This window comes from Narcine bancroftii, chromosome 4, assembly GCF_036971445.1.
Source record: "Narcine bancroftii isolate sNarBan1 chromosome 4, sNarBan1.hap1, whole genome shotgun sequence".
In the NCBI taxonomy this organism is placed as follows: domain Eukaryota; kingdom Metazoa; phylum Chordata; class Chondrichthyes; order Torpediniformes; family Narcinidae; genus Narcine; species Narcine bancroftii.
In genome coordinates this window covers 289,335,617-289,358,040 of record NC_091472.1, presented here as the reverse complement: position 1 = coordinate 289,358,040, position 22,424 = coordinate 289,335,617, and the positions used below count along the sequence as shown (strand labels likewise).

The window sequence follows — 22,424 nt, the reverse complement described above, 5'->3', positions numbered from 1 at the left end:
CTGAACATAGAAATAAGCAACATATCGCAAAAATGACAATTAAGAATTAGTGGAGGGGAAAATTGGTGAAAATGCCTTTACCTCAAATAATATGCAGGACTTGTATCAAAATTGAAAAATACCAGCAAGGAAGCAATGGCTAGCATAAAGAATTCCATTTGAGGTTTTTTAAAAAAAAAGAAATATTAGCCCATATGTGGCTGACATGGAAAACTGAAAGGAGTATTTAATCCAAACCAAAAGACTCAAGGAGCTGCAAGCCCGAGGAATGAGAAAATGTAAAAACTCAGAAAAAGAACTAAGACATCAAGGAATAACAGAATTTGAAAGGAAAATATGGCTGAGTTGTTAAAAATCAATCAACTTCCATCCACTTCCAGAGGTTGGATATTTTGAACTATTGGGTTGCATAGTTTTTACAAACAGCAAATACTTATTCGAAACTATTTGGCAAATTAATCACTTTTTTGGTTTGCACGATTTATCACAATTAAAAACATGTTAAAACAACCTTCAGTTGAAGCAGCAATAGGTTGTGCAGTTACACTCCAATGCATGTTCACACGATGACAGGTCCTCTTCTGTTTTGATTGAAGAAATAAACAGAATGAATAGCAAGTATGAAATTTATAAAGTATAAATTAGAAAATAAATTTACTTAAACAGACACTGGAAACTATTTGCTAATACCAACAAAAATAAACTGCAACCACACAATCATAAAAAATTACTGTTGCCAATGTGTTCCACAATTGCATGAATAACTTCGATTCAATTCAGTGAGCCAATGGATAGCAACATTAAATAAAGGCTGTTAAATGTTCTTCACTAGATTAACCACAAAGGATCCTTTGGTTAACTTAGTTGCATCACTGTGCAAAACTGCTCAATTTTTGTCAATTAACTGGACACTACCACTCCAGCAACCCAGGTTTGAATCCGGTACTGTCTCTAAGAAGCTTGTATGTTTTCCCAATGTCTGTCTGGGTTTTTTCCCCCCAGATTCCTCCCTCTCTCCCTCCCTCCATCCAAAAGTACAGGGTTTGGAGGTTAATTGGTGTACTTGAGCAGAACTGCTCAGACTTAAAACTGTGGTTTGGATCAAGAATTAAAACAGACAGGAATTTAAAATCAGAAATTAGAATATCAATTTGCATCACATTGGGAAGGACGAACACAAATGCATAATTCTGCAGTGTTTATTATGACCAGCTTGCTTCACAGTGTGCCTTCTGCTGAACACAAAAAAAAAAACAAGCGACCCCCGCCCCCTCAACTTCAAAAAAGGGTGGGGAACTAGGTCAGAAACACTGGAAACTAAAAATGATTCTGGGTATCCTTTGGAATAGTTTAAATTCTCAAATCTGATATTTGCTTTTGCTTTTAAAATTGCAGCTCACGTTCAAATTTGTTTCTCAACGTCCAATGAAGTTTATATTTTGTCATTATCAAATAATGTCCGCATCAAAGCACTCCACATATGATAAGCCAGCAAGAGGACACCACACTGCAAATTGGTGATCAGCTATGTAAGCCAAGTCGAGTGTAAACATATTATTGACAAACTATTAGAACATGAAACAAAATACATCAGGAATTGTTATCCTCTGTTATAATTACATTGATCCTTTGGAGATTAGTGGCCAAAAAGAGAATTCCATTGGAAAAACTAATCAGTTGCAACTAGATTTTAATTTTGCAAAAAGGGCGTAATGGATTGACAGTGATTCTTGGATAAGCAAAAATTACCCGCCAGGACAATGCCTCCTCAGCAGCAGCTGACAGTGCCTCTACAGGGTTGTCAATTATTCTTCCACTCTCTCCAGTGAAGTCCATTGCGACCAGGGAATTGTCAGAGCTACTTCTCTATAAATGAGATAAGAATTTTTTTTTTTTTTAAATCTAATGCAGACTATAAAATACAAGATGAAATTGGTACAAGTTCTCAGCAAGTCAGGCGGTATTTGCACAGGAAGTTTGTTTTTTCATTTGAGGACCTTTCATTGGATCCTCGAGTGATGTATCTTTTTTTCCCTCGTAAATGCTGTGATCATTTCAACTAAATGTTTTCTGACGTATTACAAGCAATTATTGATGTAGTTTTTCTACTTTTTTTTCATTGAATTTTTGTGCATGTTTACTTTGTATACAAATGAATTATTATGTAATTGTTAATTCAATAATTATGCTTGTAATGTTTTTTTTTAAATAAAAGTAGATGCTGCCATAGTACTTCCAACAGTTTCACTTGCAGGATTAGTTGTTTCTCTTCCCCCACCCCCAAAGTTATTTAACAATGTATCATAGAAAAGAAGTAAAGAAATGGATATGAAGGCAGACAAGTGTAGAAATGTCAAGAACTTGATAAATAACTGACCAAAACAAGGATCAAGATCAGTAATGTTCTCATGGGCAGTCTGGGATATTGTTTGCTGTGGCCTCCTTTAAAGTGGAGCGTAGGTAAGAGTGCAAGATTGAAAATTGGACTGGTGGCTTTCATATGTCCATTGCTGGCCCATGATCCTGGATGCTTTAAGGAAGTCAGCTGCTCTGTAAAACGCAAATGAAAATCTCAAACTACATCATGCCCAATGTAATTTTCCTGAGAAATTTGATCATGCAGCAATTATGGCACCATGCAGTCTGATCTCGTGAAGCCTATACATCCAGGAGACTCACGGGATACAGTATTTGAAACAGTGCCATACCAATTATGAAATTAAATGTAAGGATGTGGAAAAGGGAGAGGGATAGGTAGGCATTTTATTTAGCAAATGGGTCAACTGATTATGGAGTATGAGTGTTCATCTTGCATATACGGGAATGAAAGTACCCAAAAAAGATCAATGCCAATTCAAAAATCATCGTTTGCTTTATTTATATCAGCACCAATGCAAATTTGATCATTTTTCATGTATACAGAAAACAGTGAACAACTGTTTTATGCACGATCCGGGCAAGTCAACCTATACGTTGAACAACAGGTGCTGCAAGAATTGAGAAGTGCAAGGGATAGTGTTAAACAGAAAAGTGGTTAAAAGCAGAGCAAGGCATCATCTTGTATGAATGGGAGGTCTGTTCAGCAGTCTGATAACAGCAAGAAAATAATCTTTCCATCTGAGGGTACACATTTTTAAACTCCTGCCTCTTCTTCCTGACAGGAGGGCGGAGAAGAGAGTGTGAGTAGAATAGGACCTGCTTTCTTGGGGCAGCAGGAGGTGGTTAGAGTCAGTGGATAGATTGGCTTGCATAAAGGCCAAAGCTGTCTTCACAACTATCTGCAGTTTCTTGCTGTCAAGCTAGGATACATCTGGAGTACAGTGCAAAATTAAACATTTGTAATTGACACAGGGACAGGCCAACTTCTGAGGAAGTAGAGGTGCTGGTATATGGTCTTAGCTGCACAAGACAACTCACAGGAGACAATACTTCTAAAAACGGACAGCTCCTCACCATTTCCACTTAAGCACGGATGATGAAGATGGGCACGTGCTCCACCCCACCTCCCAAAATCAATGACTAACTCCTTAATTTTCTGCCACTAGATTCCTTTACCTCCTTCTACTAAAGATGGAGTTGGGCCAGTATTTGACCTTACAGTCATGTGTTTTAGGACTACAGTAAGGGGTCAAATGCACAGCCTTCTTGAAGACGAGGCTGCGTTGTAGGATAAATGTTTAAAATTTGAACACTTGAAAGAATCATTTTCATGATCCAGTATCATCGTGAAACAGGAAGTTAAAGAATTTCTACGAATTAAGCAATGACTTTATTTCTCACTTTAGGGTTTTTTTTTTCCAGGAAATATTTAGCACTCAATATCAATTTAAATCAAAGGGAGAACACTGATCAGATAATTTTGGTCATTTTAATTTAGTTCTTCATTTTGGCCACCTTCATTCAGTCATTCAAGGTATCCAAAATGTCAGTGTCATATTTTGCAAAGATGACATTGCTAAAGATTAATCGAAATGACTTCACAGAGGTGCCAAGCCATGATGTAATTATCTATAATTGTACTGAATGAACAGCATACCGTTAATAATGATGCAGTCTTTAGCAGCGGTGTCTTATAATTTTGATAGAGTTGTAATCCATGCTGTAAAATGAGAATCAAGAATATGCATGAAGCAAGATAATTTGACAATTAAATCATTTTTATGGATTTCAAGTTTTTCTTGGAAGAAATGCTAATATGAAGTTGCATATACTGATAATATTACTCCAGATACATTGGGGATTGTGAGCGCTTGGGCTGGGGGGTCGGGGGGGAAGATGGTTTTAGTTAATACTGAACTGTACAATATGAACATCAATTACAATATAAATAATTGTTAGCTAATGCTTAAATCTGCTTTCAACGATGCGTCTGCAATGGGTTAGGAAAAGAAGCATGGGAAATATCTCCCAACCTCTTGATGAGCCCAGTCGGGGATCGACTGTACTAGAGTGGGGGTAAAGGAGGGGGGAAATTATCACAATATGACGGAATTCAATTTGAGATTTAACAAAGAGAAACTAAAGTCAGATGTGCCAGGATTTCAGTGGAGTTAAAGCATTTACACTGGCATGAGAGAAGAACTGGCCGAAGTAGATTGGAAGGGGGCTCCAGTAGGGAAGACGGCAGAGCAACAATTGGAATTTCTACAAGAAAGGAGGAAGGTGCAAGATAAATACATAGCAAAAAGAAATATTCAAATGAAAAAATGCCATTACTGTGGCTGAGGTCAAAGCCAATATAAAAGCCAAAGAGAGGGGATACAAGGAAGCACAAATTAGTGAGGAGAGGGTTATGAAGCATTTAAAAACTTGCACAAGGTAACTGAAAAAACCCATAAGGAGGGAAGAGTAGGCCAGGGAATAATATCAAAGAGAATACAAAAAGCTTCAAGCACATACAAGAGCAAGAGGTGAAGAGATACAAGATCATTAGAAAATTACACTGGAGAAATAAATAATAGGAGACAAAGATGTCAGAGGAACTAAATGGGTATTTTGCAATGTCTTCACTGTGAAAGAAGTTAGCAGCGTGCTAGATGCCGAAGTGTACAAGGGAAGGGAGGTTGTGCAGTTACTATTTCAAGGGAGAAGGTGCTTAGAAAGCTGAATGGTCTAAGGGTGGATATATCTTGTCAACCAGATGGATTGCAAGAAGTAGAGGTGGAGATTGAGGAGGCATCGACAAAAACCCTTCAGGAATCTATAGATTTTGGTATAGTCCTGGAGGACTGGAAAATTACAAATGTCATCCCACTGTTCAAGAGAGGGAGGCAGCAGAAAGTATAGATCAGTTCGCTCAGTGTCTGTGGTTGGGAATATGTTGGAATTGATGGTCAAGGGCAAGATTACGGAGTTCTTGGAGGCACACGACAAGATAAGGAAACAATACTGGCTTTGGCTTAAGGGAAAGTCTTGCTTGACAAACCTATTGGAATTCTTTGAAGTAATAATCAGGAAATGTTGGGTATTTGGATTTTAAGGCAGCCTTTGATAAGGTGCTGTGCATGAGGTTTCTTAACGAGAAGAGAGTCCATGGTATAACAGGAAGCATACCAGCATGGGTAGAGCATTGGCTGATGGTCAAAAAGCAGAGTCTGAACACTGGGATCATGTTCTGGTCGGCTGCCCATTGTTAGTGGTGTTCCGCAGGGGATCAGTGTTGGGGACGCTTTTTTTTTCTATTGAATAGATTGTGGAATGAATGTATCATCTACAAACTTGGCCACAAAGCCAAAGGTAGGTGGAGGAGCAGGAGGTGTTGAGGAAACAGGGAAGCTGCAGGACTTGAACAGTGTGGTGATTGTATATACTGTTCTGTGCTGTCCTGTGTACAAGTGGCTGGCCCACCCCTGTAACCCCCTCCCCCTGTGACCTGGCCATAAAGGTTGACCTCCCTGTCCCCTTCCATTCATTCAAGCACATGGGAGTTAGGTTTTAATACACATTAGATTTCAGCTGGCCCAACGTTCCTCACTCAGACTTTGGAGTCACTGATAGATTAGGAGAATGCATTTCATTTGCCATTTCTCCACCCAATGTCAGAAATTGGCAGTAATGCACTTTGGGATAAAAAAATAAAGAGGAAGTTTTTTTTTAATTGAGAAAACTGAAAATACCCAGCTGCAAAGAGACCTGGAAGTCCTCACACTGGGTAGCCCAAAGGTAAACTTGCACATTGTGTCAGTGGTGAATGCAGCAAATGCAATGCTGGCATTCATATCAAAAGGAATAGAATGCAAGAGCAGGGATGTGACGTTGAGGTTCAATAATGCACTGGTGAGACCTCATTTGGACCATTGTGAGCAGTTTTGGATTTAAGAAAGAATGTGCTGATTTACAAAGGATTCCAGGAGTGAAAGGTTCATCATAAGAGAAGTGTTCTATAGCTCTTGTCCTGGAATTTTGGGGAATGAGGAGTGGATCTCATTGAAACATTTTGAATGTTGAAAGGCATGGGCGGAGTATATGTAGGAAGGTAGTTTCCCCAAGGTGGGAGATTCGAGGACAAGAGGGCAAAACTTCAGGATTAAAGGACATCCACAGAACAGAGATACTGAGGAATTTCTTCAGCCAGACAGTGGTGAATCTGTGGAATTTGTTGCCACAGGTTGTGGTGGAGCCCAGTCATTGCATTTAAGACAGAGATTGATAGGTTCTTGATCAGCTATATTGATTTCAATTAGCAAAGGTTACGAGGAGAAGGCCAGGCAGTGAGGCTAAGCGGGGAAAGGGGATCAGCTCATGATTAAATGGCAGGGAGGACTCAATGGGTTGAATAGCCTTATGATCACATGGTCTAACTTTTATGACCCCTTTCTTTTCTAAAGCTCTCAATCATTTCCAGCATTTAAGTGGACCGAGGAAGGAATTCCAAGTGTTCTACTAGAGTCTTGGTGGAATGTGAAGCATATATTATAGGCGATTGTAAAATAAAGTGCACAGAAGACTGGAAAGGGGCAAGTGTGATAAAGCATTTCAGCGATATGGGATTAAAGTATTCTTAGCACAAAATCACAAGCAACTCGATACTTACATCTTGTAAGAAGCAATAAAACCAAATTAATCATGGTTATTTTGGTTATTAATATTAAAATATTAAAAATAGTTTTGCAGAGGAGACCCTGTTTTAGAGTGAAACAAATACCTGGGTAGAGAGCAAATGATATTACACCATTTCTATGTTTCTTTTCATAATCGAAAAAATATGCAATGAACGCTTTGAAATGCAATCGCAATACTGAAGGAATAGTGCATTTTCACAAACTTGGATGATGTTTTTTTTAAAAAAACTTTATTCAGGTAAGCTTTAAAACCTGATACTTTTTAAAATGACGGCAGTGAAAAATTCAGTGTACACATCAACACAGTCACAATTTTGGATTTGGCATGGTGTTGCATGTGGGATATTCCTGAGAGCACTTCAACAACTGCATCTTTGAAATCTTTCATAATAAAATTCACAAATAAACATGCGATTCCCTTTTGCATGCAACTAGTGCCTAAGACATTCACTTTAGAAATTCTGGGAATGGGCAGGCAAGGCAGTATTTTGCATTATATTCAAAGGAACTCACACCAGAATTTTTCTTCAGTATAAAAAGTAAATACATTGAATAACATAACAAATTTATTTCAATGCTCTTTCTGGGAGCCTTGCTGAGAGCAAAGGTGGCACTGCATTCCTCTCCCCCCCCCCCCACCCCCCCCAATTTAGCATTGTCAAGGCTATTATCATGACTTGAACTGGTGTTGCATTGAGACCACACTGGTTAGAATTTTTTTAAAAAAAGAATTCCCTCACCAGATGTTTAAAAAACCAACTAATCTTAAGGGAGTTGATGAGAAAGAATAAAAATGGGTTTAATACAAGATTCCAAAAGGCATTATATAAATGCAAGCTCCTTTCATTAGTTAAAATTATATTAAGAGTAGGGCTGGGGTATAGAGATGCAAGGTGAGACATGGCAATTTTAGTACAAACCTCAGCAAAAGCAAATCATGGATAGAAGAAATAAAAGCAGTAACTGGAAATAAGTGGGTCAGGTGATTCTACATTTTTTTTTGCCACACTAATTAACATGCATGCTACCTCATTCAAGATTCTTTGTATGGGAGGGGAAGGAGTCAAGTGCACTGTCTGAATCACCAGCCTGCCAGTTCTATTCTGACCTCTCCTTGTTCAAGTTTCTCCCTGGGCTAATGAACTTTTTGCCAGGACTATTAAGCACAAATGAAATAGCGCATGTAACACTTCACATCTCACCCCAAAATCAATATTTGCATATGTCCCAAGAGGTTGCAACCATCATTTACTCTTTATTGCTCCTACCTTTTGCTCAAAGGTCTTAAATTATAAAGAGGGGAAAACTCAAAAAAAAGAGTTGAGGTAGTCAAGTTAACAGACTACTGAACTGATTTTAGAATCTCATGCAAAAATCAGGTACCCTCCACACCGCAATTTTAAAAACGTGATAAAAATTGCAAAATCTCATCCTGCATAAATTAACTGTTAAATACAATGGCTTCCGTGTTTCTTCACTACAAAATTGTTGGTTGAAAGTGGCATTTAATTTCACGCCATCTCTTTCACATTTTGGGTCCCAATAGGTTCAAGCAAAGACAAAGCAAAAAAAGTAAAAATAATAAAGAGTAAACTGCAAAACAGTCAATCCAGAAGCTCAATCATCTTTTTCTTTCTGCATAAAAGATCATTTCCTGTTCTTTCTTTCTCAGTTTTCTGTCTTTGCCAAGAGCAACTAATGCAAGCAAGAAAACCCCTTCCTCCACAAAACCAAATTATTTCAGATTTTGTTTTCCCAACTGCACCATCATCTCTTACGCAGACAGAGATCAAAACACCCCATCACAACAACTTCACAAGAGTGAATCTCCCACCCTTGCATTCAGGCTTTTTCACATTTCTTACTATCCCTGATGAAAGGTTTCACACCAAAACATTGACCATCTATTGCTTTCCATGGATGCTGCCTGACCAGAGTTCCTCTACCATTTTGTGTGTTGCTCCAGTTTTCAAACATCAGGAAGTTTCTTATTTAACTTGCACACAAGAGACAGCCTGGAGAGTTCTGACCCTAAACATCAACTACTCTTTTCCTCCCAGTGATAATTCACCAAGATCCTCCTGCAGATTGTTTATTTTGCCACTAGAAACTGTGCCTACGATGACAAGGGTGCTAAAATCTTCAAGTCAGAAATGCAGAAAATTTCAATAATTCTAACAAGATTTTGAGGTACCTTTGAACCACTCGAATGATTTTAATTGCAATAATGACTGTTTTGGTCACTTCTTACTGCAGTAGCAAATAAGTGCCATAGGAAAAAAAATCTCTCCTAAACTACATCCATATTTGGAAGTTTGCCTGCTATGATTTCCCAGGGGTGGGAGGAAGCAAAGCCTCTCGGCCCTTTTATAGAGTGAAAAAAATTCAATTGTAAGTGCGGAGATTCTCCGCCCTTGCGTTGCAGATCCTACCAGCATAAATGGTCTGTGAGCAGCTCCAAGGCACCGCCTCCCATCTTGTGTCAGAGGTGGAGCGGAGGACTCCGCCACACATCTAAATTAACTGCCACCGCAAGGAGCCACCACCAGATAATCATCCGGGGTTAAGGCTCTTCTTATTCCCCCTCTGCCCCTCGCTCCTTTACCAAGGCTGTCAAGACCAAAGAGTAGGAGGGCAGTGAGGAGCCAGAGGTCCAGGGGAGGAGGGGAGGAGGAGAGTCGGAGACCACCGGGTGCTGAGTTCCATGGCCCGGGAGGAAGGAGTACAGAAGCTGGGGAGTGGATACAGAGGCAGCGCCAGGGAGACCGATGGATACAAGAGGGGAGCAAAGAGCCAGAGAGACAGCAACCAGGCACAAGAGCTGGAAGAATAATCAATGGCCATCTTCATTACCCAGAATTCTCCCATACAGCTGGAACTGCTCTGCCTTTCCCAGAGCTGTTCCAGCTGCGTGGGGGATAATGGGTAGCGAAGAGAGCCATTGTTCGGTGCATATGTTAGACCTCATGGTGATGGGTGGTGTTATGACTCCACTCACCGGACGACCTTATGCTCTATGCTCTGGAGGACACTACGAGGCGCCGCTCTTCCTAAAAGTAGCGCAGGAGCCGCCTTTTAGTGCGGCTCCATAAAAAGGTAAGTTCAAGATTTTCCTCCGTGGATGGAGCCAGCCTCGAGGTGGAGGCCTGGCATAAAAAACACCTATTGAATGGGGACACTCAGCAGAGCTAGCATCATTTCATGGGTGAAAATTTGGATCAGGACTACAGGGGAACTTGCAACAGGATCAAATGGTGAGACGAGCCATCAACTCCAGGTAATATTGATTTCAATTACTTAGAACAGTAACTGGGGGGGAAATGCTACGATCCAGTTTTTAGGCATTATGGTCTTCCAATTTTGATAACTCACGAACCAACGTTGCACACTGGCGCATGATTCATGTCAATAAGAGTTACCAAGGTTCTGATTAGTCAAATTGGTAATCAATTTTGTTTGAAGCCAGAATTACCCAGCATTAATGATTTCCTGCAATTAAAAAAACATTAAATCATACTATTTAAAATAATTTTCTTTGGCTTGGCTTCGCGGACGAAGATTTATGGAGGGGGTAAAAAGTCCACGTCAGCTGCAGGCTCGTTTGTGGCTGACCAGTCCGATGCGGGACAGGCAGACACGATTGCAGCGGTTGCAAGGGAAAATTGGTTGGTTGGGGTTGGGTGTTGGGTTTTTCCTCCTTTGCCTTTTGTCAGTGAGGTAGGCTCTGCGGTCTTCTTCAAAGGAGGCTGCTGCCCGCCAAACTGTGAGGCGCCAAGATGCACGGTTTGAGGCGTTATCAGCCCACTGGCGGTGGTCAATGTGGCAGGCACCAAGAGATTTCTTTAGGCAGTCCTTGTACCTTTTCTTTGGTGCACCTCTGTCACGGTGGCCAGTGGAGAGCTCGCCATATAATACGATCTTGGGAAGGCGATGGTCCTCCATTCTGGAGACGTGACCCATCCAGCGCAGCTGGATCTTCAGCAGCGTGGACCCGATGCTGTCGACCTCTGCCATCTCGAGTACCTCGACGTTAGGGGTGTGAGCGCTCCAATAGATGTTGAGGATGGAGCGGAGACAACGCTGGTGGAAGCGTTCTAGGAGCCGTAGGTGGTGCCGGTATAGGACCCATGATTCGGAGCCGAACAGGTGTGTGGGTATGACAACGGCTCTGTATACGCTTATCTTTGTGAGGTTTTTCAGTTGGTTGTTTTTCCAGACTCTTTTGTGTAGTCTTCCAAAGGCGCTATTTGCCTTGGCGAGTCTGTTGTCTATCTCATTGTCGATCCTTGCATCTGATGAAATGGTGCAGCCGAGATAGGTAAACTGGTTGACCGTTTTGAGTTTTGTGTGCCCGATGGAGATGTGGGGGGGCTGGTAGTCATGGTGGGGAGCTGGCTGATGGAGGACCTCAGTTTTCTTCAGGCTGACTTCCAGGCCAAACATTTTGGCAGTTTCCGCAAAGCAGGACGTCAAGCGCTGAAGAGCTGGAAGCAAGGCTGTGTTCTCGCACCAACCCTCTTTTCAATCTTCTTCAGCATGATGCTGAACCAAGCCATGAAAGACCCCAACAATGAAGACGCTGTTTACATCCGGTACCGCACGGATGGCAGTCTCTTCAATCTGAGGCGCCTGCAAGCTCACACCAAGACACAAGAGAAACTTGTCCGTGAACTACTCTTTGCAGATTTAAAATAATAATCTTTATTAAAAAGACTAATTGGGAGTGGGGAACAAATCACATTTCTTTCTCCCCCCCCCCCACACCTAAGGCAGTCAAGATTATTGAAATAAAGCTCTTTTTTTTTTACTGTTTACATTTATCTCAACAATCATCCTCAACTTGGTTTAAATATAAAGTTATCATTGGATTGGGACCAAATTCAGTATTTTAATTTTCATCAACTTTTTCATCTTTCCCAAACTTTGCTAAGTTCAGGTGAATATTATTGACTCAATAATATTTCTGGGACCATTTTGCTCACATTGAGTAACACTGAACAATCACTTTTGGGTGTATTTTATGGATTTTGAGGTGCTGATCATGAGAATCATTTTAAAAAGTTTTTTTTAATATATAAAATATCACCTATTTGTGTGATTTCCTGTCATTTTTAAATATTCTTCAAGCATACAAAACCACGAAGGGCAACACTTCACTGAAAATTCATTTTCTGAACTCACATTTGGACTTCTGATCTTGGTGCAGTCAGAGACAAACGAGGTGAAAGGTTTCACCAGGACATTGCGACCATGGAAAAGCTGTATCAAGGCAACTGGAATCCATCAATGCTGGCCAACTGTTGTCAGACACTGACACGAGAGGCATCAAATGCTGAGTATAAATGAAACTCAGTGGCAAAACATTTCTGGTCAGTTGAACTAATGTGTCAACATTATGTGATTACACATACTAGATTCAATAAAAGTTAATGTTTCTCCTACTTCCTACTTGATACAACAAAACTGAAATTATCTGTGTTCAGTTTTAAGTTGCCTGTCATAATCCCCACTTTTTCTCTCAGGAAGCAAGCAAACCTTTTGGGGGGGGGGGGAAATGCTGTCCAGTGCAATCAACCAAAATTGCTTCAAATAACCATTACTTTTTGTGAGATTTTGTTGGACACCAACCTGTTGTTCTTTTAACATGATCATTGCAATGCAACATGCAGTTCTAGTTATGTATAGCCTTGCTGTGAAATATATTTCAAAATGAGTGCCTAATTTAATTTTTAATGTGACATATTACCTGCTGTTAATTCATCTTTACATTGTGAAAGCAAGGAATATTCCAAGTTACTAATTTCAGCATTTATATTTAGAATCAATTGTTTCTATTTATATTATTAGACCGGATAAAGTGAACTCATTGTATGTTCTTAAAGCATTCACGTTCTACAAATGTTGCCTCTCACGGTGGCAGCAAGAATGTTACTTTTATCAAATCTACAATAAAGCGTGAAATCTTGCGGCTTTTTATTGTAAATCACTGACATTAAAACTTACATTCTAAAACAACTACTGTCAGAAGCAATTCAAAAAACAAATAATGCAATAGCCATCCTCAGCTTCAAATAATCAACCTTTTCATTCCCTTCAATTTTAACCACTTTGATCAACTTTGCATCCAATAGGAATGGAAACAAGATTTGATATTCAAGGGACCATGACTGTTCCACCATTCAAGTGAATCATGCACTTGTCACCCTCCAGAGCCTCAATCTTTTGATGCCTATGCATCACCTGCAATGCTTCAAATTGCAATGTTACTTCAAAATGCAGTTTCCCAAATCTAGATTAAAATTAAGTACTAAAATAGCAAGTCAGACAAATATACCATCCACAGGACATCTTCTGCAAACCCACCAACCCCAAAGTAATCTTGACTACACCTATTTCTACCTAGTCTTCTGCAAGTTTGGATTTATTGTCAGATCACATACAACCCTGAGATTGAGATTCTTTTCCTGTGGGCCATACAGAATTTCTACTTAATGGTAACTGTAGAATGTACTCAAATGTAAACAAACTGACTGTGCAAGAAAGTGAGCACGATAAAGTGCATAACAATGAGTCCTTAAATTAGTCTCTTAGTTTGTTGTTTTAGAAATGGATGGTGGAGGGATAGCAACTGTTCCTGAACCTGGTGGTTCAACTCTTGTGGCACCCATACCTTTCTCTCAATTCCTCAATCTCCGCCACAACTGCTCCCTCAATGAGTATTTCCATTCCAGGAAATCAGAGATTTATTTTCTCCTTCAGAAAACATGGCTTCTACTCTACTGCCATGAACTCACCTGTCACCCGCATCTCCTCTATTTTCCACCCTTCTGACCTGGCCCCTTCTCCCCATAGGGTGCAACATTGGCTTTTTTCTCCATGGATGCTACATGACCTGCTGAATTTCTCCAGCTCTTTTCTGTACTGAGAAGTATTATCATGCTCTATTAAAATACTTGAAGCATAGATTGATTATGAAGTGTTTTATGCCACCGTAGCAGTTAAGCTTGCCTGCTAATGTTAATGACTGTGTGTATACTGCTGTCCCAATGACTAGGTCTGGGCAGCAGCCATTGCCTCCCCAAAGAATGAGAAGCCAGAGTATTTGTCAGTTATTTTCGTGGTTCTGAACTCAAGATTTAATATTGATTTTGCTAACACTTGACAAATTTGAGGTTGTAACTATCTTTAAAATTTCAAGTAATCCATTTGTAAATCAAATTACCATTCAATGCCAGCAAAGTATGCTCAAGAAATTATTAACTGATAATGCACATCAAACTGAGCAAAGCAATTGATAATTAGCTATTTCTTAACAGATACTTGTAACCATCTTCATGCTGGGTATCAAAATGGATAAGTCCCTGCAACTTTACTGGCACTAGTACCTTAAATAGTCGAACCACCGTCATCCAGCAGGTCCTACTAAGATCATCATCTGCGCAAAGGAGTTTCAGGTCCTTGGCATCTCCCGACCAGTTAAGCTGGAAGGTTATAGCAGATTGTCCAACATTAACACACAACTTGACACTTGTTGGAATTAACAATAGATAGAAATTATTTTCAGTCCATATATTTTCAGTTTAAAAGCATTAATACTGCCTAATTTAAAAAAATACTTCCATGATTTGAAAACCTCAACTTGTAATTAGTACAATCTTGAATTTTTTTAAAAACAATGCAGTTTCAGAATAAGGAGGACACCCACATCCAAATATATGGGATAACTATTCATGTTTAGTAATCCATTCAACAGGTGATATACCTTGAGACAGAATCCAAAGTTTGTTGGAGCTCCATACATCTTCTTCCCTGATAACAATGTGTAAACATTGTTTTCATTTAAATCAGCAATGAACTGGAGATGTCTTGGTTCCTGTTATTGCAAATAAAAATGATTAATCCACCAGTTTCAGAATGATACACTACCTTACTCCTGTTATTCCTTTCCTCATCTGAGGAACATTAGGCAAGTGAGTTAACTGCCAAGAGCTGAAATCATTCATCTAATATTTCAAAATAGCTGTGTGATAGTACAGATTTTATCACCAATGTGTACAGATGGTATTGTAGGGTGACTGTGATTGGCTGAGAGCATAGCCACTCCTACTGGCTATGCTGGTTGCTCCATTCTGGACTGGTCGACCTACTTGTGATATGCCCCAGTCTTTTTAGTTAATAAAAGCCTTGGTTTGGATCAACAAGTCTTTGGTTCTTTTGACACGCTCTACGGGCTGCTCTTCTGAATACACAGAATTGCTCCCATATTGATATTTATAATAATGAAAACTATTTATTATTTGCCCATTTAGGGAGATCCCCCACTATAAAAGCAGATGAGATCAATGATAGGGGTTGCAATATCCAAATATGGGAATGTATATTGAATGTTTAAAATGTCAAAATATTCTCTTTGCACAACTTGAAACATGCAAGACATTGATTATTTTTAAGGATAGCTCTGACATTGAACAGCCATTGTGGAATTCATTCATTTTTGCTGCACACAGCTTTTCAATTTGACCATCGAGTTGTTCCTGGATTTAAAATATCCACAAAAACATTTCTGGCAGAATTGGAAGAGCATTTCAGAATTGGTTGATCCTGTACTTAACATTTCAAAAATGTGGTTAAGTTATGAATTGAATTCAATCAATTAAAAGAACACTAATAGTTGACCATGATAGCTGGAGTTACAAATGTGCCAATTCTTTACAGTTAGATGGAACATGAATCCAACGCAAGGATATTAAAGCAATTCTACTCAAAAAAGACCATCTTCTCTGCCAACGAAAGAGAATCAACTTCACCACTGATGAACCTACTTCACAAAACTTACTGTTTACTTTATTCAAAAGAACCATCTTAAACTCAATAGTCCTTGACAGTAAAGAATGTTTGAATGGGTGGTTGGGCTGTAACACAAGGAAATTAAAGAACAGACAAATCCCAGATCTTTTTGTTGTCAAGATGTATTAATTAATGCACTTCCCCACAAATAAGTATCAGCTATGCCCTTTTCCACATCTCTTGCCTGTGACCCCTTTGGCAAGAGGGGATGAAAGTGCCTGGCCTTCAGATAGCCCATCTATTGGAAATTCTCCTACCCATGTTTGTGCAGTCTTGCCGATCATTTACAAAGATCACCAGATGAATTTCATTTCTGCGAATGGCAAGCTCTTTTCTCAAGACCATGCTCCCCATGTATACCACTCCACAATCTCAAAAGTTGAGCCCCAAATGATCTCTGTGCTGTAGTAAGCCACATTTCAATGATTCAGAATTCTGCAAACCTATTTATTTGAATAGCCATTGGAAAGATTAAGACAAACAAGACATAATGAGTAGTCAGAAACAAGCAAAAGTCTTCACAGCTGGCAGAGTGAGGGTTTGTCCTGGCCTACTTTCAACATTCCTGCCTGTCTTGACTCAGGACTGATAACATCTGGGCATTTGCAACATGTACAGAAATAGTTTATTCTCTTGTAAATTAGTTTCAAATCATAAAAAGCTTTTGTTGCATTCATCATTTCAAAAGTTTTTTTTAAATTTTCCCATATTTAAGAAAACATCTCTAAGCCATTAAATCCTCACGTTGTTGAATATTTTCAAACTACAACTCTATCACTTAACTCATATTGGCAGATTTCAATCCCAAATCATTTTTGTCAAGTATTTTTTAGTTCGTTGTTATTTGAAGATTATGGACAAAGGGTAATACTTCTTAGCAGTAATAGTACTTCATTCTTTGTAGTACTGTAGTTATTTCTTCAATCTCGTGAAGTGACAAAGAGAGGGGGGAAAAAATTTGACAGGCAGATGCAAACAGAGTTACTGCAGGATGGGATATCTTGATATAAAGGGGATAATCTTGCATGGTATTTAAAAGCAAAGTTGTAGAAATTGTAGCAACACAAATTTTCCACAACCTTGAGGGGAAAGTTGGACTACAAAAAAAAAGAAAATAGCATTTTGAAATGTTTAAAAAGAAAATGAAAATCTCAGGTGATCTGCATTTCAAAATACAACTGTTTATGCATTTGGAGCAAGAGTAGACCACTAAATCCTTCAAGCCTGCTCCATCATGTTTTTGGTAGGTTTGACTGCAAACAACTCAGCATTTCCATTTGCCTAGATTAACCTTTGACTACGCCCTTCTCTACTTTAAACTAAATCAGATCCATCTCTACCTAAGTATAGCACCCTTTGAGGAACAGAGAATGTTTCCGTGTAGGAGAATCTTGAAGAGGCGCAGCCTCTTTAGAAGAGAGCTAAAAAAAAAAGTTTTTAATAGCACTTAGCTCTATTTAAGTTTGTTACAAAAGGGAATTTTTACGAGATTAAAGGAAAATTAAGCAAACTAAAGCTTTAGTTTAATTAGCATAAACCCAAATGACTTGTACTACCATCAGTACATTTTTACATTTGATTGCTGTGAATGAAGATAGGCAATACTTAAATACTGGCCAATATTTTTCTAATCAATGACGAGTCAGGTTATCCCACAATAAGTACGAGTGGAGGTTATTCTGCACTTCTCCTGGTCTAACTTGGACTTCTACTGGACTAACTTGGGCAAGCAGAAATAATATCTTTGGTGCAATTGGAAAGTTTGTAACAATCCAGTCAAAAGAGGGACAGTTTTGTCTGTGATTTATAGGAATTCTGTGCCCAGGACTACAAAACATTTGTTATTATGACCCTGAGAAATCCAAGGACACTGCAATTCCTTCAAACCCACCTTAAATTGTTTCATAGTTCAAGAGGAATCTGACAAATTTAACCCTCTCTTTCATATGGTATTCAGTGCATGCATTTCTTCTCCCTCTCTCTCTCTCTCCCCCTGATAATTTTTGCCTATACAAAAGCTTTGTCTTAGAACTTGCTGTTCGCCAGGTTCCATTGCAAATATATTGTGAACATCCATAATGAAGTCAGCACTAGTCTCTAAACGAGTCTTCTGTGTGAATACATACAGTCACAGCTCTCCGCACATATACTCAAGTATTTCACTTAATGACTTTATTGCAATAATATTTCATTTTAGATAGTGTGTCAATTGAGAAATATAACCAATAGTTATTCCAAAAAAAAATGTAGTTATAGCTTGAATATTATTTAGGCCCATTCATTTTATCAAGTTAGTCAAAAATTCAAACTGGAAAAGTCAGGTCATCTTACTTGAGCTCCATTAAGAGGTTTACTTTAAAGACTGGTGCAACACCAAGCCTACTTGGATCAATACAACCCAGAAATGCTAATCATCTCTCTCCACGGATGCTAGTTGATTCCAGGACATTGCTTCAATTTCAGATTTCTCACCTCTGCACTTTGCCTTGTGTGCACAAAATGTACTCTAACTACATCCACGATAACAAGATTGTACATACCACATAGTAAAATTTCCAACGTTTTTAATTTTCTTTGAAATAAAGACCATTTTACCATAAACTCAAATGTTACGGTCATTTCTGTAAATGGGCCATCTACAACATTTAAATCAGAGTTGTAACTGAAAGTTTCAAAATTGCCTGGAAATATCCAACAGTACACTTTCAGATTACCATATGCTAATTTGAATAACCTATCATTCAGATAATTCCTTAAAATTAAGCGTCAGTCACTTCTCACTGAAATAATTTCAGTGAATGAAGAACACATTTAATCATATACCTGCTGCATCTTCCAAAATCACAAAAAAAGCCCACTTTACTCTTTGGATGAATTCAGAAGTTCACTTTCTAGAACGAGTATCCACTGTTCAACTGAATTTTCTACCATCTTGGTTAATCATTGATCTTTGAATAAATTGGCCACAGGGTTAAACAAAGTTTAATTTTGATTACCCCAATAAATTAATAAGTCACATAACTAAAAATATATACTGTGGTTCTGAAACAACATTTAAATATTTTTTAAAAAGTCATTTAAGTAAATGTGATCAACTTTTCCAAAGAGTCACTCATTGATATAATACATGATCCTTTTGCACTTTCAATGGGTCTGATCAACAGAGCTACAAAATAACTTTCATCCATATATCAGCCAAAGAAGAAAGAGGGTTGTACAGTTAGATTTAAACCTGGAAAATTAGACCAGATTCAAGCGATCATTAGGGATTGGTCAGGAAAAAAGGCCCATTTGACTTTACTTAATTCCTTGATTTGGAGAATATTTCTTACTGGAATTTTTTTTTAAATACTGAATAATTACAGACATAATTAAAGGTGAGCCAATCTATCTTATTGCTGCACAATTCAATGGCATAAACATGTGGCTTCTGACTTGATTCTTGAATATGGAGCAACAAAACCAGTAGTTTCAATTTGACACATTTCCCAGCTCAATAGGAGAAAGAACAATGGAGTTCTCCTGCTCAGATTAACAAGTTTCTCCTGGTGTGTGTATAATATGTGGAGCTTGCCAATCTTATTCCAAAGTCTAAACAAATTTGATCATGTCTTCTGCAGGCACAGCACAATGCTGATAAATGAATCTCAGTACAACAGCAGGAGTATTGAAAGGATGACCTCCACCTTGGTAATAAATAATTTATTGGCTCCCTCAGACATTCCCTAAGATGGTAATCAGTTACAATATGGAGTAAGAATACTGCAATTCAGAAGGTAAATATGCCTGGAAACTGTGATTGGTTTCAAGATATTACCGAATACAACTGAATAATCCTGGGTGGGGGTGCGAGTATATTAACAAATTAACAATTTACATTTTGTAAATTGGAGATGCCTTTCTATTTTTACATTTAGAAGCAGTCTCTATGCTCTCTCCAGAGAAAAATGAACTAGAATATCATGGATCATGTGCAAATTTCAGTTTCATTCATCATTTCTATTTGCAGGGGAATTCATCGTATAATTTTAGAATGGAGGGGAAAGCAGTTTTGCCTAATGTATGGTCATTCTTGTATTGTAAACTTCAATAATCCAATAAAGAAATAAAACATCTAATGCAATAACGCAATTAATGAAGATAGAGCTCATTAGCAGTGAAGCAATTATGACTCATCCAGATCAATAATTTTAGATTAAAGGCTAATGAACATTACACATTTGAGATCAATGTCATACGGAAGAACGTCTATTAAAATACAAGATCAATCTCATGAAAGCAGAGACAACCAACTAATGAATGCAAGGATTATTTTTTTAAAAAAGGGTAGATATCCCCACAACTTTGGAAGCACAGTGGAAGGGCAACAATTCCTTAGCTTTTTTCCCTTAGGTGTGTGAAAACTTATGATGGAATAGTTCTCTTTTTTTTTGAATATTTTATTTAAATCAAATCATGATAATTATAACAGTTAATATCAAATCAGTGTTGCAGTGTTCACAAATATATGATGGTTGATATATAGTAAAGCTACAAAAACTTTTTTAAAAATCCCTATAAACTAAGCCCCCCCCCCCAAATAAAACACCCTTACTAACCCTAATAACTAGAATCTAAATCTAAAATACATAATATATTCGTCATATTCAGGGAAAACTTCACTGGTTTGGAGAATTCAAAACAAAAGAAACAAAATTATAATTTCAATCTCATTATTCTAATGTGCGGGCTCCAAACGTAAAAAATACAGATTATTTACCCCTTAAATTAGATGTAATTTTTCTAAAAGGATACAACTTTGAATCTTTGCCTTCTTCCTTGTGTTAATTTTTAAGTTACAGCAATGCATTTCCTTGCTATCACCAAAACTAACTAACAAATTTCAATTGAAAATCTGTTAAAGATCATTTAGGAGTTATATTCTCAAAATTTCCCCAACAATAATAATTCAGGATTTAATGGAAAAACACCAGTAATTCATTGTTAAAAATTTACTAACAGAAATCCAAAAAGGTTTAACCTTTGAACAAGAACATGTAGAGTGAACAAAGGTTCCAACTTCTTTTCCACATCTAAAACATAGGTCCAATATATCCAATTTCCATCTACTACACCTCAAATGATGGAATATTTCTCATTCCCAAGATTTTACTGATGGCAAACCTACTCACTTCAATAATCAGATGGTGACATTTTAATCCTTTAAATTTAGTTTTAATCCAGCAGATGAAAAAGATTTTTTTCCTGCAACCATTGTCACAAAACTACCAGATAATGAAAATCTTTCTGGCTAATGCCCTTCTGAGAAGCCAGCCATCCTTCAATGGTCTTGCCTACAAGAGAATTCAGACCCACAGTGGAGTCAGCTCTTAAATGAGTCAATTTGCAATTAGGGATGGGAAATAAAAGTTGGTGCTGAAAAATGACACAGATCTTAAAATGTTCAGATCACTGATGTGATAAGTAACAAATTTACCAGAAATCTTTTGAGGATACAATGAGCACTGAACACGAGAGGGGATCAGGTTGAGGTTTTAAACTTGGATTTCCAAGTGGCATTTGACAAGATGTCACATGAAAGACATCCATAAAATAAAGACACACAGTGTTGGTTTAATGGATTGAGGATTGTTTTAAAAACAGAAGGCAGTGAGTTGGGAAAAATGGGTGCTTCTGTGATTGGCAAATACCAAGTTGCACATCTCAGCTACTAGGTTTAACCTCCTGTTCAGAGACAAAACTTGCAACTAATTGCCAAAACTAAAACCAAAATTTTCTGCTCAGCAGAAATAGAAAGCTGACACTTCTACCTGCCCTGTGACTTCACAGCTATGCTGATTACCACTTTACATTCAAGTCTTCAGCAATGAAGGCAAAGCTTTATGGTATCATCTGCCAAGCCCACACATGTCAGCCAGATGGTTGCATGATTGTGAGTGGAGACTTCAACCACGCCAACCTGAAAAATGTTCTACTACAGTTTCAACAACAAGTCACATTCACCACTAGGAGATATACACCAACATCCCTGGTGCATACAAGGCCGGCCCACACCCCCACCTTTGATACTCAGGCCATATATCAGTCTTGCATGTGGACCACTGGAAAAAAATTATGTTCACTTCACAGGGAGATCACAACATAGCTGGTGGGGATGGAGGCAGAGCAGAATAGCAGTGCAGGACTGCTTTGAGATGATGGACGAGCTTTTTCCAGAGTGGCCACCGACAATGGCTGTATAGACGGTAAAAGAAAGCTCCATCCCTCCTGAAGAACAGGCCCCTCGTATTCCCACAGCAGAGATAAGTGGATCTGATCCAGAGTGAGCCTACACAAGGTGACAGCACCAGACATCATCCCCAGTCTGGTACAGAAGATCTGTGCAGACAAACCGATTTTTATTGATCTTCAACATGTCACTTCAGGAGTCCATCATCCTCGCATGTTGGCAGCGGAACATTGGGCACCGCCATGGTGAATATTGGCACTCAGGGCTGTGTGCTCGGTCTGCTCCTG

At 38.5% G+C, this 22,424-nt stretch overlaps 1 protein-coding gene across 4 annotated transcripts in view; it reads right to left on the bottom strand.

Annotated features, from left to right (window-relative positions):
* grb14 (growth factor receptor-bound protein 14) overlaps nucleotides 1-22,424 on the bottom strand; it is a 157,606-nt gene that overhangs the window by 109,263 nt on the left and 25,919 nt on the right. For all 4 annotated transcript variants that reach the window (XR_011356743.1, XR_011356744.1, XM_069935350.1 and 1 more), the window contains exons 6-10: nucleotides 14,824-14,934; nucleotides 14,447-14,542; nucleotides 4,037-4,099; nucleotides 1,750-1,866; nucleotides 512-581 (exon numbers count right to left, since the gene is read on the bottom strand). Coding sequence is in view for 2 of the 4 variants with exons in the window: in XM_069935350.1 (XP_069791451.1) it covers nucleotides 512-581; nucleotides 1,750-1,866; nucleotides 4,037-4,099; nucleotides 14,447-14,542; nucleotides 14,824-14,934 (457 nt within the window). In the remaining 2 variants the exon portion in view is untranslated. The remainder of the gene's footprint in view (nucleotides 1-511; nucleotides 582-1,749; nucleotides 1,867-4,036; nucleotides 4,100-14,446; nucleotides 14,543-14,823; nucleotides 14,935-22,424) is intronic.